The following is an 18,914-nucleotide window of genomic DNA, read 5'->3' on the forward strand; positions in this document are numbered from 1 at the left end:
TGTGCATGTGCGCCAGCCAGCTGACTGTCAAATGTGTTATGCACGCCAGAACCTGGAGGTTTGACTGTTCTGGAGCGCGATCCCTTTGCGCATACGGCAGTGCCGAAAACAGGTGTGCGCATATGTGCCGGCCAGCTGATCGTCGGCTGAACATATGCACTGGAACCCAGATGTTTCCGGAGCGCAGCCCTTACGAGTGCGTGCGTGCAAGATTTCCGCATAACCTGTTCGGCATTTGGTGCAGAAAAGGTTCCCCATCGCTGACTTAGAACATCGTGGTACGTGTCAATCGCCAAAGCTGGTCTCAGCCCTAAAAGTGCTTCATGGACCCCAATCAAGTCAAATTACTCGAGAGGACGTAATCCACGTATGAAAAAAAAGGTAGGAGGAGGGGCCCTTGCCTAGCCACGCAGCAGTTGGCTATTTCCAGTTGCAGTGCTACTAAACAGATTATTTATAGCACACCGATTATAAAAGCAAGCAAGACTGACACGGGGAGAATAAAAATATGAGTTAGGAGGCATCGATCGATGATCTTCCAAAAGGTGCAGAGAGTGCTTGAAACATGATTCTGCTTGTAGGCAAGACGCATTCTTGCTGGGAAGAAAAACACAGTCATTTCTTTGGTTGCCGGGCCATTTTAGAGCGCGGTCTCAGCAGCCTTAAACTGGATCGACTGCTGCTTCTTGGAGAATTCACCCTCCATTGTGGAGGCTGGGGCAACCTACAAAGACAAGGCAGAAAAGAAGTTAAAAAAAGAAAAGAAAAAGAAGAACGCCCATCCAGGATCCTTGGAGAAGCAGCGGAGGCCCATCGTGAGCCGCTGTGGCACAGTGGTTTAGAGGGCGTTTGTGCAGGCTACTTCTGCTGACTGCCGGCTGCCTGCAATTTGGCAGTTCGAATCTCACCAGGCTCAAGGTTGACTCCGCCTTCCATCCTTCTGAAGTCGGTAAAATGAGGACCCAGATTGTTGGGGGCAAATATGCTGTTAGTAAAGCGCTTAGAGAGGGCTGTAAAGCACTGTGAAGCGGTATATAAGTCTAAGCGCTCTAATGCTGTCTTCCTTCTTTCCTCCCTCCCTTCCTCCCAGTGGTTAGAATACAATATTGCAGGCTAACTCTGCTCACAGTCAGGAGTTCAATCCTGACCGGCTCAAGGTTGATTCATCCTTCTGGGGTCGGTAAAATGAGGACCCAGATTGTTGGGGGCAAATGTGCTGACTCTGTAAATTGCTTAGCGAGATCTGAGAAACACCGCGAAGCAATATATGTTTAAGTGCTATTGCTATATTCCTGCCTGCCTTCCTTCCTTCCCTCCCAGTGGTTACAATACAGTATTGCAGGATAATTTTGCCCAGAGCCAGGAGTTCAACCCTGACCGGCTCATGGTTGATTTAGCCTTCCGTCCTTCCAAGGTCGGTAAAATGAGGACCGAGATTGTTGGGGGAAAATATGCTGACTCTGTAAACCGCTTAGAGAGGGCTGTAAAAGAACTGTGAACCGGTATATAAATCTTAAGTGCTATTGCTATTATACTCTAAAACTAGGTGATAAGATGACTGCATAGCTAAAAGAAATATAAATTTCTATTTCTATTTCTATTTAATAAATTTATAGGCCGCCCAATCCCGGAGGACTCCGAGTGGCTTACAGAAATAAAAATATTAAGAAAAGATTAAAAACAAATAAAACACAGCAGATTAAAAGAAACACAACATGCACCCAGTCTAAGCGGGGCTGGACCTCAATCAAGAGGTCAACAGCCCCAGGCCCACCGGAATAGCCAGGTTTTGATAGCTTTTTGGAAGGCCATGAGAGTGGGTAGAGTCCGGATCTCTGGGGGTAGCTCATTCCATAAGGCCGGAGCAGCAACAGAGAAGGCCCTACTCCGAGGTATCGCCAGCCGACATTGTCTAGCTCAGTGTTTCTCAACCTTGGCAACTTGAAGATGTCTGGACTTCAACTCCCAGAATTCCCCAGCCAGCGTTCGCTGGCTGGGGAATTCTGAGAGTTGAAGTCCAGACATCTTCAAGTTGCCAAGGTTGAGAAACACTGGTCTAGCTGACGGCACCTGGAGAAGGCCCATCCTGTGCGATCTTATCGGTCTTAGGGAGGTGTGCGACAGAAGACGGTCTTGTAGATATCAGGGTCCTAGGCCATGTAGGGCTTTAAAGGTAATAACCAGCACCTTGAATCGTGCTCGGAGACCAATAGGGAGCCAGTGAAGCTCGCGGAGGATAGGTGTAGTGTGGGTGTGCCTTGGTACACCCAGTATCGCTCGCGCGGCTGCATTCTGGACCAATTAGTAGTCTCCGAACACAAATTGGGGTTAATAGGAATTATGAGAAAGGGGAAGTCTAGTTAGTTTAACTTTTTAAAGTGAAACCCACCCTTAGACACACACACACACACACACACACACACACACACACACACACACACACACACTGATTCGTTTATACTCACAATTTATCTGGTGAGGTCAAGCAAATCACCTGCTCCTGCGGAGTTTCTGGTTCCTCTTTGACTGCAGGATGAACAGAAGAGATATTATAGTGAAGTTGCCTCTTTTTTCCAAGCTTAGGGTTTTGTTTTTTAAAAGAGACAATCCCGAAATTTGGGATTCCACCTGCCTTTACAAGAAGGTGATGTGAGGCTCAGTATAATTCGGCTGACTCCGGCTCCGAAGGTCACGTTGTTAATGGACTCTGGAAAAACAAAAAAAATGCACCACCTTGAGCGCACGCTGACGGGGAAAAACTCAAATGTTTTATTACAATTTATACCTGGCCTTTTTCACCAAGGAATGTCGCTTAATCAGCTAGCCAGCCATGGTGGTGCAGTGGTTAGAACGCAGGACTGCAGGGCTAAGTCTGCCAGCAGTTCGGCAGTTCGATCCTGACCGGCTCAAGTGTGACTGAGCTTCCCTCCTTTCCAAAGTCGGTAAAACGAGGACCCAGACTGTCGGGGGCAAGATGCTGATTCTGTAAGCCACTTAGAGTCAGGAACGACTAGCACATATGTGCGAGGGGAACCTTTACTTTTAAAGTGTGACTATAAACAATGCTAATTGAAAAGGCACCCAGTAAGGGCATCCATGCGTGGCGCTGCCAATATCTACCTTCCTTGTCCTTGTTGAACTGGGTGTCAATGGCATTGAGATGTATGTTTTGGAAGGCAATGTTCGAATTAAGACTCCCTCCGGAGCAGTCCAGCTGCCCTTCCTCCAAGCAGGGAGACTTTCAAACAAAAAGAGGGTTTTTTAAAAGACACTTACGTTCAGGAGTACTGATCGCGCGGCCTTCCAAGGGTCCTTTGGTAAGGGAAGATGGTCGGTTGAGGCTGCAAAAGGAAGCTAAGAAGGAAGGGGGGGGGAGAAAGGGGTAATGTTAGCCACAGAAAATATCTGTAGTACATTAGCCTACTTGCCTCACTTTCTACCCTCTATTTCAGTGTTTCTCAACCTTGGCAACTTGAAGATGTCTGGACTTCAACTCCCAGAATTCCCCAGCCAGCATTCGCTGGCTGGGGAATTCTGGGACTTGAAGTCCAGACATCTTCAAGTTGCCAAGGTTGAGAAACACTCCTCTATTTACTCGATGTTTATTGATTTGTATCCCGCCTTTATTATTTCTACAAATAACTCAAGGCGGGAAACATATGCAACATATCTTCCACCCAATATTTCCCCAACAAAAACAACAATGTGAGTTCAGCTGAGAATATTTGGCGCAAAGTCACCCAACTGGCTTTCATGCCTAAGGCGGGACTGGAATTCCCTGGCTCCTGGTGATTGGCTCAAAGTCACCCAATTGGCTTTCATGCCTAAGGAGGGACTAGAATTCCCTGGCTCCTGGTGATTGGCTCAAAGTCACCCAACTGGCTTTCATGCCTGAGGCGGGACTAGAATTCCCTGGCTCCTGGTGATTGGCTCAAAGTCACCCAACTGGCTTTCATGCCTAAGGAGGAGCTAGAATTCCCTGGCTCCTGTTGATTAGCTCAAAGTCACCCAACTGGCTTTCATACCTAAGGTGGAACTAGAATTCCCTGGGCTCCTGGTGATTGGCTCAAAGTCACCCAATTGGCTTTCATGCCTAAGGAGGAGCTAGAATTCCCTGGCTCCTGGTGATTGGCTCAAAGTCACCCAATTGGCTTTCATGTCTAAGGCGGGATTAGAATTCCCTGGCTCCTGGTGATTGGCTCAAAGTCACCCAACTGGCTTTCATGACTGAGGTGGGACTAGAATTCACCAGTTCCTGGTGATTAGCTGAAGGACACTCAGCTGGCTTTCATGCCTAAGGCAAAACTAGAACACACTGGCAACTTGGTGATTAGCTCAAAGTTACCCAGCCGACTTTCATGGCTAAGTGAGGACTAGAACTCTCTGTCTCCCACTTTCCAGCCTGGCGCCTTAACCACTAGGCCAAACTGGTTGGGGAACAGCCTACCTTTATCGCTTTGTCTGCTCCTCAGAGATTCCAGCCTGCTCCCCATGCTCCTGCCGCGCTTCGTCTCCACAGCCTCGGCGGCTCGCTTAGCAGAGTTGAGGATGGACGAAGTACTCAGGGATAAATTCCTACGACGAGAACGAAACAGCGCATACGGCTGGCCCTTTGGTCGTCCCAACCCTAGGAGCTTCAAGCATTCCCTTGCCGAGTGGCGGACACGGTATTAAAACGCTCCGTTGTAAACAGATTAAGCACATTTTCGTGCCACGGGTGCTGAAAAGGCAGGGGAGAGATCCGGAAGGGTACCTGTGTTGGGGCTTCGTAGGTCCCGGCCCGGGAACGGGAAACATTGCAAGGGCCGAGAGAGGAGATCGCAGAGGTGGTGAAGAATTGCTTTGGGTACGCGGGGAGGCCTCGCCCATCTGATTCCGAGGATGTGAAGTCCTCTCCAAGGTAGGAGTCTGTTTATTTAAAGGAGAGAACAGAAAGGGGCTAAAGGACCATCCGTCACATCTCTGCAGAGGAAGCCACGCTTAGCGTCATTATTCCCCCCTCAACCCTCGAGAGCTCTTCCTAGAAATCCCGGGAGGTGATCCTCACTTGATGCCTAGGTTCAACGTTCTGACCATCACACAGTCGCATTTGAGGTGCTCGGCAATCGGCTAGCATTTATGACTGCGGCATCCCATGGTCACCGGTTCCCGACGTGCGTTACAATTTTTAACAAATCCAATACATTGGGGAGGAAGGGGGGGGGGAGGGAGTAAATCTAAAGCTGCTATAACCAGATGTGCCAAATCCAGATGCCATAGCCTCTGCACAGCTGCTTTCTGCCCCCGACGACCCGCTCTGGCGGACTTACAGACCTTCATTTAACGACCGTTCAGTTTCAACTTGCACTGAAAAAAGTGATTAATGACCGTTTTTTACACTTTACGGCCACTGCCGCATTTCCATGGTTATGTGATAAAAATTTGGATGCTTGGCAACTGGTTCACATTTATGACAGCTGCATTGTCCGTGTCCCGGGGTTTTGTGACCTTCTGACAACTGAAGTCAAGGGGATTCGAACCACTGAACTGCCGACCTTCTGATCGACAAGCTCAGAAACTACCGAGCCACCGCGTCCCGCTGTCCTTAACTTACAAGGATTGATTTAATGGCCATGGGAAGTTTCAATGGCATTGAAAAAAATGTGACTTACGACCATTTTTCACACTTGTAACCATTGCCACATCCCCCATGGTCGCATAATCAAAATTCGGATGTTTGGAAATCGACTCATATTTATGACGGTCGCCGTGTCCCGGGGTCATGAGAAGCAAAGTCCACGGGGAAGCCAGATTCACTTAACAACCGGGGTTACTAACTTCACAACTGCGGGGACTCACTTAACAACCGTGGCAAGGAAGGTCACAAAACGGGGCAAAACTCACTTTGCAACGGACACACTTAGCAACATAAATTACGGGGCCAACTGCGGTGGTAGGTTGAGGACAACGGTATATTGTCCCTCTCCCCACTTTCCAGCAGCCGAGTTCGAACGGCTTCAGAGTGAGATCGCTGGGACTTGAACCGCAGCCGAACGAGAGATCCGTACCGCCCTGGCCATCAGGGTGTTGTGGCCTTCGTGATCCGCGTTCAGCTCCTGGTCTTGCTCAGCCTCCCTCTCCAGCTGCTCCTCGTACTTCTTCATGTCGTACTCCAGCTCAGCCGCCAGCTGCTTGTCCAGGGCGAAGAATTCCTTGATTTCGTTGCGATAGTCTTGCATCACCTCCTAGAGGAAAGCGAAAGTGAAAGCAAAAGGGTTGGGGGGGGCAGGAAGGGGATTGGCCGGTGGGGTTTTCTGGACGGATTTGAGACGATTCATTTATTTGCTTAGTTTATATAGCAATAGCAATAGCAGTTAGACTTATATACCGCTTCATAGGGCTTTCAGCCCTCTATAAGCGGTTTACAGAGTCAGCATATTGCCCCCAACAACAATCCAGGTCCTCAGTTAGGCCGCAATACTGCATACTAACCACTGTGCCACCACGGAAGGAAGGAACGGCAATAGCACTTAGATTTATATACCACTTCACAGTGCTTTACAGCCCTCCCTAAGCAGTTTTACAGAGTCAGCATATTTGCTCCCAACAATTTGGGTCTTCATTTTACCGACCTCGGAAGGATGGAAGGCTGAGTCAACCCTGAGCCGGTGAGATTTGAACAGCTGAACTGCAGTCAGTTGAAGTAGCCTGCAGTGCTGCATTTAACCACTGCGCCACCTCGGCTCTAGATATCCTGCCTTTATTATTTTGATGAACAATTCAAGGTGGCGGGCATATCTAAGACTCCTCCTTCCTTCTATTCTCCCCCCCCCCCCAACAACCCTGTGAGGTGACTAGGGAATTCTGGGAATTGAAGTCCACATACCTTCAAGTTGCTAAAGTTGAAAACACTTCTATAGCAATAGCTCTTAGACTTAAATACCGCTTTACAGTGTGTTTTACCCACACCTACAGTGTGTTTTACCTCTTTACAGAGTCAGCATATTTGCCCCCAACAATTTGGGTCCTCATTTTATCCACCTCAGAAGGATGGAAGGCTGAGTCAACCTTGAGCCGATCAGGGTCGAACTCATGGCTATGGGCAGAGTTAGCCTGCCATAAGAAAAGGGAAGGAAGTAGCCATAGCACTTAGACTTATATACCACTTCACAGTTCTTTTACAGCTCACTTTAAGCGGTTTACAGAGTCAGCCTATTTGCCCGGAACAATCTTAAGTCCTCATTTTACCGACCTCGGAAGGCTAGAAGGCTGAGTCAACCTTGACCCTGTTGAGAATCGAACTGCTGGCAGTTGGCAGAATTAGCCTGCATTCTAAGCACTGCGCCAATAAATAAAGTATTCGTCTTAGCTAAATTAAACTGATGGAACGTGAAACATCCCACTACCTTCAGGAACGTACTGCCCCCTGACTCAAATTTTAATGGCGTATCACTGGCTGAGAAAGATTACCCGGAGGTAATTCATGAGGTCCTTCAAGACTGGGAGTTTGCTTTGCTCCAACAAGCTCTTCAGCGACGTGATGATGGGGATGATGTTTTCGATGAAATTCTTCTTTTGGACCTAGAATTCGGATGGAGCACAGAGAGATACGTTTAGGTGAAGAGGGCTGTCTACCCTAAACAACGGAGAGAGCACACACTGAGGAAAGCCTTTAGAGAGAGAGAGAGAGAGTTTAGAGTAATTTATTTATATGCCGCCCTTTTCCCTGGGGGGACTCAGGGCGGCTTACAACTCGAAGGGGAGGGAAACAAACAATTAACACATAAGACAGTACATCATTAAAAGCACAACATTCATATTATTCGGGTGGGTTACAGTCTTTAACCCCAGGCCTGACGGGATAGCCAGATTTTGAGGGCTGTGCGGAAGGTCTGGAGGGTGGTGAGGGTACGAATCTCCACGGGGAGATCGTTCCATAGGGTCGGAGCTGCCACCGAGAAAGCTCTCCTCCGCGTAGTTGCCAGTCGACATTGACCGGCAGATGGGACTCGGAGGAGGCCTAATCTATGGGATCTAATTGGTCGGGTGGAGGTAATTGGCAGTAGGCGGTCTCTCAAGTACCCAGATCCACTACCATGAAGGGCTTTGTAGGTGACAAGTAGCACCTTGAAGCGTACCCGGAGATCGACTGGTAGCCAGTGCAGCTCGCGGAGGATAGGTGTTATGTGGGTGAAGCGAGGTGCACCCACAATCGCTCGCGCGGCCGCATTCTGGACTAGCTGAAGTCGCCGAATACTCTTCAAGGGCAGCCCCATGTAGAGCACATTGCAGTACTCCAGCCTAGAGGTCACAAGGGCACGAGTGACTGTTGTGAGAGCCTCCTGGTTCAGGTAGGGGCGCAACTGGTGCACCAGGCGAACCTGGGCAAATGCCCCCCTTTGTAGAGATGGGATCAACTTTGGGTATTTGAGAACATTTCCACTGGAAATTTGACTTGGAAACCACTTCTGGACTTTGTGCTCCAGGTGGGGAAAAAAATGAAGCTTTGATTTTGGGTTTTACCAATTAGAGAGATTTGTTTTTTATAGAAATGGCTAGTTTATACTATTATGCCACAGTAAAAAGCTGAGGTAAGATGTTCATGTCTTATTCTGCTGCACCCAAGGGAGTCGGAAGTCAATTCCTTTCCCCCCTCTTGCTTTCCCCCACTTTCCCCTACCGTTTCCCCACTATATTCTTTTGTATTTTTGTTGTATTCTATATTATTATTATCTATTATCTTTATCATTATTATATTATTATCTTTATCTATGTGTATAAAAATGGCTGTGTGTGTGTGTATGTTCCAGCATAACTCTGGAACGCCTCAAGCAATTCCAACCAAACTTGATACACAGATGACTTACTCTCTGGAAACAAATACTGTGGGGGGTAACACACTCCTAAAACTCCCCAGGGTGTGTGTTCTGTTAAGATACAGCCTGTTGTGCCTTAAAATGGCTTCTACTGTACTGCTCTAAAATGGCTTCTACTGTGCAGCGCAGTGGAGTTGACATGGCAACAGTTTCGCAGTACTCCACAAGGGGGCTCCCTCTGGTAAGGGGGGGGGGAAATCCAACATTAGAAAATCTGGACATTTTCAACAAGGCTTTGATTATTCTAATCGCCTGTAAATAAAATTACTTTGATTTGACACTATGCATATAATTCATTCATTTTCTTGTCTGATACAGGACTGGGATAAACGCCCGGTTATCAACTAGTAAACTAATGAAAAAAAATTGAAAAATGAAAACGTTTCCAGGAATGGTGACTTGTAGCATGACGAGCAAGATGGGAAGTGAGGCGTCTCTTCCCACTGAAACCAACTGCCAATTATTTTGTTCTGGGGCAAGTAAAAAGGAACTGGCTACTCCGGGTGGCACCGTTTTGTAAGACTCACCTGTGAAATCAGCTTCTTCTGGGCCACCTGCATGACGGCGTTGGCCATGGCTAATTCATCTTCTTCCGGCTGGATGTCTTCTTCTGGTCTGGATCTCATGGCCGAGAGTTTGATCTCCTTGCAGCTCAAGATCTCAAAGGTATCCGAGAGCAGCTGGCTGGCTTCCATATTGAGCGGCAGGACGCCGTCCACAAAGGAGGCTGCAAGCGGATTTCGGAGAAAGGGAGAGCGTGAAACGCGGAGGAGCGTCTTGGACGAGAAGAAATAATAAGTCCAGTTGCCTCTTGAAAAAGCACCTTTGGACAACCCTGATCTAGATCAGGTGTCCAACTCAAGGCCCAGATGGATGGAAGACGGAGTCAATCCTGAGCGTGGTGAGATTTGAACTGCCCTACTGCAGGGGGACAGCAAAGGTAGCCTGCAGTACTGCTTTCCAACCACCTTATACAGGGGTGGGTTTCTCGCCCCGTTCCAACCGGTTCGGTTGGAACAGGGCCAGCAGCGTCCTCGTGCACACGCGCAGCGCACGCATGCGTACTAGCGTCTGTGCGATGCTCCAGCTGCTCCTGGAGGATCGCGCATGCGCTGTATGCGTCCTGCGCATGCACTGTATGCGTCCTGCGCATGCGCTGTATGCGTCCTGCGCATGCGCTGTATGCGTCCTGCGCATGCACTGTATGCGTCCTGTACATGCGCTGTATGCGTCCTGCACATGCGCTGTATGCATCCTGCGCATGCGTGGAAGCGCAGAACTCAACAAAACCGGGTAAGGAACGCGGGCGGACGGGTGGGCCCTTCGCCGTTCCCGGAAGTTACTTACTTCCGGATTCGACGACCAACCGGTTCGCGGGGACCGCCGCAAACTGGTTGAAACCCACCCCTGACCTTATATATTAAGAACCGTGGTGGCGCAGTGGTGAGAATGCAGTATTGCAGGCTGGCTCTGCCTACCGCCAGCAGTTCGATCCTGACCGGCTCAGATCTGACTCAGCCTTCCTCCCTTCCGAAGTCGGTAAAATGAGGACCCAGGTTGTTGGGAGGGGGACGGGGGACGAACGACGACAAATATGCTGACTCTGTAAACCGCAATTCCTTTGAAGAAAAACGGCAAGAAACCTGCAGCTAGGCACAGTTCCTATCTGCAGAGCAGGGCAGCTTTGAATAGGCCCTCTTATTTTTACACAGGTATCTTTGGGTTTAACTCCACTAAAGCAGCGGTCCCCATCTTTTGCAGGTTGGCAGCCTAGCTGGAGGGAAGGAGTAGGATTCAGCCAGTTCGGACCTGTTCGGGCGAACCGATAGCTCCAACGATCAGCTGAGAGCGAACCGGTTCGCTCAGGTGAGCCCGCCCGCCCCTGTGCTATATTGACCTGTATTTTCTTTGTTTGAAGCAGGGATGAAATTCAACAGATTCTGGAGAACCGGTAGCAGAAACTTTGAATAGTCCGGAGAACCGGCAAATACCACCTCTGGCTGGCCCCAGAATGGGGAGGGAATGGTGATTTTGCAGTATCCTTCCCATGGAATTAATTAATTGATTAATTATGGGGTGGGAACAGGGATTTTGCAGTAACCTTCCCCTGGAGTGGGGAGGAAATGGGGATTTTGCAGTATCCTTCCCTTGGAGTGGGGTGGGAACGAGGATTTTGCAGTATCCTTTCCCTGGAGTGGAGAGGGAATGGGGATTTTACAGTATCCTTCCCCTGGAGTGGGGTGGGAAGGGGATTTTGCAATATCCTTCCCCTGCCACGCCCACCAGCCACACCCTCAGAACCGGTAGTAAACATTTTTGAATTTCCCCACTGATTTGAAGCCCAGCTGATACCCAGTGAGTAAAACAGCTGATTGCCATGCCTCAGCTGTTTTACTCATGGGGGCTGCAATAGAAAGTAACTTTTTGAGCTGCTTTAAAACGCACTGCGCGTACGCGGGGACCTGTTGTTACGCAGGTTGAATCCCACCACTGGGGAGGGGAACTGGGCAGCACGAACCGGCCCGGGTGCGTATGCACACACAGCTCGGCTGCAAGTGCGTATGTGCCGTCCCGTGGCCCGGTTGCAAATAGGCCACGCCCCGGGGGGGGGGGGTGTCGGGGACCCCTGCTCTAAAATTTCAGCCGTACCCAGGACGTTTAGGCTAATTTTGGAGGTGATGTTGAATCGCTGTTCGTCGGTAAAATGCTCCAGGAGGAACTTGTAGATCTGCATCCGGGACCCTTGGTTGGCTCTGCCCTTCAGGGAAAAGAGATTCTTCTCCCTGTTGCAAGAGAACAAAATCCAAGAGTTGACCATGGTTCCACCACAAATCCGCGAAGCCCTTATCCGCGGAGACATAAGCGCGAAGACTAATTCGCGCCATTCGAAGCGCTAAGGAAAAACGCGATCTTACCGCGATGACATAATCGCGGAGGGCAAATCCGCGCATTCCCAAGCACTCAGTACCCTAAACCTAACTCTAAACCTAACCCTAAAACAAACCCCTAAACCTAATCCTAACCCTTACCTTAATTGAAATCGGCTTTCTGCCGCGGCGCCGTTTTAAAGCGCCCTTCTGTTGCCACGGCGGTGATGACGCACGATGACGTCGCGGCTTTAGCGACGCGCTTATGTCTCCGCGGATAAGGGCTTCGCGGTTTTGTCGTGCCACGCACAAAGATGACGCTCCCTGCGTTCACCCATGGTTGGAAAGAGGCCCCTGAGGATTGTTAAGGTGGAGTCGTGGGGAAAAGGCACCTGACAGCTTGACAATTGCACCCGAGGCTTCCTCCAGTGCAATTTTACTGAAGGAACCAGCCCTTGTAATTGTTCACAGGACGGCCGGAGAGAATAATTAAATGCACGGGGAGGGAACGTATTCAGCGTGTTAAATTCCATTTCAATTCAGCTGAAGGTTTCATCCTGGTCCCACCAGTTCTTAAGAGCGTGGCCTGAGGCTGGGGACTCCCCATGCGAAGACCCAACCCTGATTCTCAGGGAAAAAGGACTGTGCTCCCTGAGCAACCTCAAAAGCCCTCTTCTCTAGAAGCAGGCAATGTCTCCTTCCTGGTCTTCTCATCTATCACCAGCTTCAGCAACTTTCACGGATGGTCCACATTCATTTCCTGTTCTGACCTAGGCTTCCCCAAAAAGCACGAGGCAGATTCCTGGTCCCGACAAAACCCCTTTTATTAATCGAATGTGAATTCCTCTCATTCTTATTCAGCAAAGGCCTGGCAGACAAGTCTTTCAAAGGAGTATTTATGACTCCAGACCTTATCTATCTTGGAAAGCTGCCGTGTAAATATTTTCCAAATGAGGTGCTGTGCAAGGAAAGACTTGGCACAGAGTCTCTGAGATTCACGGACAGATCTTTACACTCCTGAAACAAACTAACGAATGAATTGTTTCCTGCAAAAGCCCACTCCTCTTTCGCTTCTCTTTTATTTCCTATGGGAGGGGCCAATCACATTCCACCTGTGACTTTACTCCCAAGTCTACCCTGATTTCTTCTGGCGGCTCTGCACATGGACAGACTGGGAACAGGCTCCAGCTGTTCCTCTGCCTCACTGCTGTCTAGGTCCAAAGGCAGCTGATAACTGGCATACGGCTGTGGCCCCCTCTCTGCCTCCGACACAGAGCCCTCATCAGAGCCTTCCCAGACTCCAGGACTGGCCCATGTTCCTCCCCAACCTCCTCACTGTCCGACTCTGCTTTCAGCTCCACTGGCCACTCCTGGCCACATTTCCCTCTTCTCCTGCTAGCAACTAAGTGGGGTTCAAGACAGGTTGGTCTATGTGATTAAGACATCGGGTTAGAGAGTGGGAGGCTGTGAGTTCTAGTCCGGCCTTAGGCATGAATGCTGGCTGGGTGACTTTGAGCCAATTAACAGGAGATTGTGAGTTCTAGTCCTGTCTTAGTTTTGAAAACCAACTGGGTGACTTTGGGCCAATCACCAGGAGCCTGTGAATTATAGTCCTGCCTTACCTAAGATATCCAATTGGGTGACTTTGGGCCAATCACCAGGAGCCTGTGAATTATAGTCCTGCCTTAGCTATGAAAGCCAATTGGGTGACTTTGGGCCAATCACCAGGAGCCTGTGAATTATAGTCCTGCCTTACCTAAGATATCCAATTGGGTGACTTTGGGCCAATCACCAGGAGATTGTGAGTTCTAGTCCTGGCTTAGCTATGAAAGACAATTGGGTGACTTTGGGCCAATCACCAGGAGCTTGTGAGTGCTAGTCCTGCCTTAGCTATGAAAGACAATTGGCTGGCTTTGGTCCAATCACCAGAAGACCGTGTGTTCTAGACCAGTGTTTCTCAACCTTGGCGACTTTAAGTCCTGTGGACTTCAACTCCCAGAATCCCCCAGCCAGCGTAGCTGGCTGGGGAATTCTGGGAGTTGAAGTCCACAGGACTTAATGTCACCAAGGTTAAGAAACACTGTTCTAGACCCTCCATAGCCAGGAAAGTCAATTGGGTGACTTTGGCCCAACCCACCTCACAGGGTTGTCGTGTGGGGGGGGGGAAATAGGAAGAGGAAAGTATGTTCACCACCTCGAGTTGTTTGTAAAAGAACGGCAGGGCGCAAATAAACAACCTTCACCGACCTTTCGCTCTGGAGGAACTTGTTGTACGTCTCGTGCCTCTCGTAGCCGTTGAAATGGAAAATGCATTCGACGAAGTGCTGAGAAAACATGGCGGGATTCCTCTTGAGCAGGAGGTGCACCAAGCAGAACCTGACAAAGCTGCAGAGGGAGGGAGGGAGGGAGGGAGGGAGGGAGGGAGGCCAAGAACACAACAGCGCTGAAGGAAATGCCCTTGCGGGCATCACCGCCTTCTCCTTAAAAACCAGAGAGGTTAAGCAACGACGATGCTCTCCAAGGTGCAAATCGAAGAGGGTCCTGAAAAATCCCAGCTTTGGGTTTTGTTTTAAGAAAAAGATCCCAGCCACAAAGGGGCAAAAGATCCGAAGTCTGAAAAAACAGCAGAAAAAGGCTCCTAGATCCCACCATCTGAAATCCTTTGGCAGATGGGATCTGGAAGAAAGCCTCTTCCCACTGAAGAGAGTGGGACAGGCCCATCATGCCTGAGACATGGGATTTAAATACCCTGGACCAGGGGTCACCGATCTTTCGGATCTCAGGGATCACTAAATTCATAACTCTAAATCGCGCATATGATCTGCCTAATGACTGGCTGGGTGGGCGTGGCTAGAGGGTCATGTGACTGGGTGGGTGTGGCCAACTTGATGTCATTCACGTCGAGGGTCCCCTCGCCAACTTCTACTCGCCCCTCCCCTCCCAGCCACTCCTCGCCTGACCGTCCAGGCTCCTTAGGGCTCCCGCCCTATTATAGGCAGTCCTTGACTTATGTCCACAGTCGAGACCAAAATCTCTCTTGCTAAGTGAGACATTTGTTAAGTGGGGTTTGCCCCATTTTACGACATTTCTTGCCTCGGTTGTAAAAGTGAATCACTGCCATTGATAAAGTTTGTAGCTTGGTTGTTAAGTGAATCTGGCTTCTCCATTGGCTCTGCTTGTCGGAAGGTCGCCAAAGGGGATCGCATGACCTCAGGACAAAGCAACCGTCATAAGTACGAGTCGGTTGCCATGGGTCCAGATTTTGACCACATGATCACAAGGATGCCCCCAAAGGTCATAACTGTGAAAAATGGTCATAAGTACCTTTCTTCAGTGCCACCGTTGTAACTTTGAAAGGTCATTAAAAGTACTGCTGTAAGTTGAGGACTTATTCTATTCTATCCTTTATTCCGATATTCTATTGTATTCTTTCATTATTTTATTCTTTCCCTATTCTATTCTATTCAACTACTTTATTCTTTCCCTATTCTATTCATTCTTTCCTTTCTATTCTATTCCACTCCACGTCCTATTCTATTCTTTCATTATTTTATTCTTTCTCTATTCTATTACTTTATTCTTTCCCTATTCTATTCATTCTTTCCTTTCTATTCTATTCCACTCCACGTCCTATTCTATTCTTTCATTATTTTATTCTTTCTCTATTCTATTACTTTATTCTTTCCCTATTCTATTCATTCTTTCCTCTTTCTATTCTATTCCACTCCACATCCTATTCTATTCTTTCATTATTCTATTCTTTCCCTATTCTATTCTATTCAATTACTTTATTTTTTCCCTATTCTATTCATTCTTTCCTCTTTCTATTTTATTCCACTCCACTTCCTATTCTATTCTTTCATTATTTTATTCTTTCCCTATTCTATTCTATTACTTTATTCTTTCCCTATTCTATTCTATTCATTCTTTCCTCTTTCTATTCCATTCCACTCCATGTCCTATTCTATTCTTTCATTATTCTATTCCATTCCATTCCTTCTTTCCTCATTCCATTCCATTTTCTGTTTTGTTCTATTTCACTGCGCAAATTTGCTCCATCTGAACCCTATGAGATATCAGAGAATACACTGGAATCCAACATTACTGGACATTTGGATGTGAAATCCTGATATATATATACATTTAAACCTAGTTTGCTAGAGTAGCAGCCTCTTAATTTTTCCCACGAAACATCAATCAAGTCACAGACCCTTCTCTATCTTAAGGATGCCGGCCCAAGGCTAACAGGGGATGCCACCCAGTTGAGTGCCACCGAAGGAACAAAACCAGAGCTGGGTGGAAACCCGAGGCCTCTCCTCTCCCCGTTCAGAGTCTCTTCCAATGATCGCCTTGTTTAAAATGTCTTTTTTAAAAAAAAACACACCATACAGCTTGTTTCGGTGCCCTTCCCTTAGCCAGCTCTCTTTAGCAAAAGCTTTCAGGGCTCATCCTACAATTTTCCTTCTAATTATAATCCAGCATAATTAAAGGGAGAAATAACTCCATAGAACCGTAAACACCGTCGGTAATTACAATGTTTGAGGTAATTAACTAGTCGCTCACGATAACTAAATCTTATTAAGAACGAGTCTGCTTGCCTTGAGTCTAAACTCAGAACCTCAATATTTAGGGTCTCTTTTAAAAAAAAGAAAATGAATATTTCCCCCCCCTGCCCCCAGCCCAATATGTGGACTTTGATTTAAAAAATATTCCCATTCCCACCTGGGTAGGTTTTAGATAAAGCACAGGTAAGTTGCTCACAGGAGAAGTTCATGGCTACAGAATTTAACCTACTGTATTTTTCAGAGTATGTAACGCCCTGGAGTATAAGACACACCTTCGTTTTTGGGGAGGAAAATAAGAAAGAAAAAAATTCCACCTCTGCCTACCAGCTAGCGTCCTTAGAAAGCAGCGTGGCACATAAGTTTCCTGGTTGTGAGCGCGCACGGGGGGGGGGGGGGGGGGGGGAGAGAGTCGCTTCGCTCGGATGCGCCTCGTTGGGGCTGATACGCAGCTTCAAAAGCATAGCTGATCGTTGGACGGAGCTCAAGGGAGTAAAGCACACGAAGCGGTGAGACAAGGCAGCGGCTGTTCCGGGTTGCCATTTTGGCCTCTGCGCCACGCGTTTTCAGCTTCCCAATGCTCCATTTGAGACCCATTCAAGGCTGCGGGGATCGCAAAAGCACATCACCGCCAATCACCGCCCGGTAATGCAACGCGCAGAGGCCAAAAACCCAAAATGCAATGCATGGAGGCAGAGATTGGCGGCGATGTGCTCTGGCGATCCCCGCAGCCTTGAAAGGGTATCAAACGGAGCGTTCCAAGGCTGAAAATGCGAGGCGCAGAGCTAAACACGCAAGCCACGGAGGAGGGGGCTGGTCTGTGGCAATCCCTGCAGCCTGGAACAGCTGTGAAACGGGACACACAGAGGCCGAAGTGTGGGAGCTGGTGAGTAGGCGGGACTACATTCGGAGTATAAGACGCACCCAAATTTTCACCCTCTTTTAGGGGAGAGAAACTGCGTCTTATACTCGTAAAAATATGGCAATTATATAGATAAGACTTCTGAATGAGGAGGTGGAATTAAACACATTAACAGAGTTGGGAGGGACCTTGTAGGTCATCTAGTCCAACCCGCTGCCAAAGCAGAAGACCCTACACCACTGATGACTAACCTTTTGGTCCTCATGTGCCGAAATTGTGTGTGTGTGAGAATGCATGCATGCCCACACCCGCAATACAATGTACCCCACCCCCTGCATAGGGGTGCACAACCCCCTATCACCCCGTGATAGGCCCTGCGCATGTGCCCCCCTGGCACATGCACCCCATTTTGGGCCTAGCAGTTCCGCCTGAAGCTTCCTGAAACCAAAACTGAGGCTTGAGGGAGGGGGGGACACCCCCCCCCGCGCCTCCCACATGCACAGCAGAGACTTGAAAATCAGCTGGCCAGTGGGAGCCGCATGCACATTGTGCGGTGGAGCTCAGCTGGACAAGAGCTCAAGTGCCCGCAGAGAGGGCTCTGTGTGCCACCTGTGGCACGTGTGCCATAGGTTTGCCATCATGGCCATATACCATTCCTGACAGGTGGCAGTCCAGTCTCTTCTTGAAAGCTTCCAGGGATGAAGCTCTCACAACTTCCGAAGGCAACTTCTGTTCTGTTGGTTGATTTTATTCTCAGTGTCAGAAAATTTCTCCTCATTTCCAGGTTGAATCTCTCGTTCAGTTTCCATCCATTATTCCTTGTCTGGCCTTCTGGTGCCTTTGAAAATAGCTTGACCCTTCCTCCTCTCTGTGGCAGCCCCTCAAATATTGGAAGCCTGCTATCCTGTCTCTCCTGGTCCTTCTCTTCACTAGACTGGCCATGCCCAGTTCCTGCAATCGTTCTTCATACTTGGGCATTCTTTTAAAAGTACTGGCACGTGCCACGGTGGAAAATGCATTCTTCTCCTCTTTCTGTACACAGAATCCCGCAAGGACTCCGGAACCATCGTTGTTTTTCTTTTTTACTGTACTCTGATGCAAGTTTACACAATGTACTGAAAAGCCCTACGAGTAAGTTGCCTACTGTTTGTTTAAAGAACAATCCTGAGCATAAATAAAGCAGCGGGTTATCAACGCCTTCTGCTTTTTAAGCAAACACCGCCAATCTAAACTAGATTTCAGCCGTGCGAAGGCGAACGATGTAACACTGTACTTCCCCCTGCTGGAAAGATATGGGACAATATCATCCTAGAATTCAGACACTGTGGAGAAAGCAATATTTAGTTGGCTCCCTGTATTGCCATCCTTTTAAAAAAATTGTTTGCTCCTTGAAAAGCTTCCCAGTCTCACTAATCACTCTAGAGAAGAAGGCTTAAGAATTCTTGTTAGGAGAGGAGTGGGGAGGGGAGGGAAGGGGAAGGAGAGGAGTAGGAAAGGGGAAGGGGGGAGGGAGGAGAAGGGAAGAGAGGAGGGAGGAGAGAATGGGGAAGGGGAAGCAGAAAGGAAGGGGAGTTATACAGGTTTATGACTGTAATAGATATTTGACTTGATTTAATAAGAGAGTGTCTGATTTCTCTTGCATCCCAATGCATGTAAGATTTAAGAAAATTGAAGGAAAGAAGGAAAGAAGGAAAGAAGGAAGGAAAGATGAGAAGAAAGGGAGGGAAAGGAAAGGAGGAAGAAAGGAAGGGGAAAATAAAGGCCTATA

General features: G+C 48.4%; 1 protein-coding gene across 1 annotated transcript in view; it reads right to left on the reverse strand.

The window, feature by feature from the left end:
* Nucleotides 1-223: 223 nt before the first annotated feature.
* The window catches only part of NCAPD3 (non-SMC condensin II complex subunit D3), a 55,004-nt gene continuing 36,313 nt past the window's right edge, over nt 224-18,914 (reverse strand). The window contains exons 25-35 of the mRNA XM_087706383.1: nt 13,970-14,107; nt 11,505-11,638; nt 9,383-9,582; nt 7,450-7,560; nt 6,048-6,224; nt 4,754-4,908; nt 4,448-4,575; nt 3,277-3,354; nt 2,633-2,707; nt 2,466-2,526; nt 224-724 (exon numbers count right to left, since the gene is read on the reverse strand). Of these exons, the coding sequence (XP_087562509.1) occupies nt 616-724; nt 2,466-2,526; nt 2,633-2,707; nt 3,277-3,354; nt 4,448-4,575; nt 4,754-4,908; nt 6,048-6,224; nt 7,450-7,560; nt 9,383-9,582; nt 11,505-11,638; nt 13,970-14,107 (1,366 nt within the window). The 3' untranslated portion in view covers nt 224-615. The remainder of the gene's footprint in view (nt 725-2,465; nt 2,527-2,632; nt 2,708-3,276; nt 3,355-4,447; nt 4,576-4,753; nt 4,909-6,047; nt 6,225-7,449; nt 7,561-9,382; nt 9,583-11,504; nt 11,639-13,969; nt 14,108-18,914) is intronic.

This window comes from Thamnophis sirtalis, unplaced genomic scaffold (genome assembly GCF_051295495.1).
Source record: "Thamnophis sirtalis isolate CommonGarterSnake01/CBP01778 unplaced genomic scaffold, rThaSir2_p1.2 scaffold_2, whole genome shotgun sequence".
Taxonomy (NCBI): Eukaryota; Metazoa; Chordata; class Lepidosauria; order Squamata; family Natricidae; genus Thamnophis; species Thamnophis sirtalis.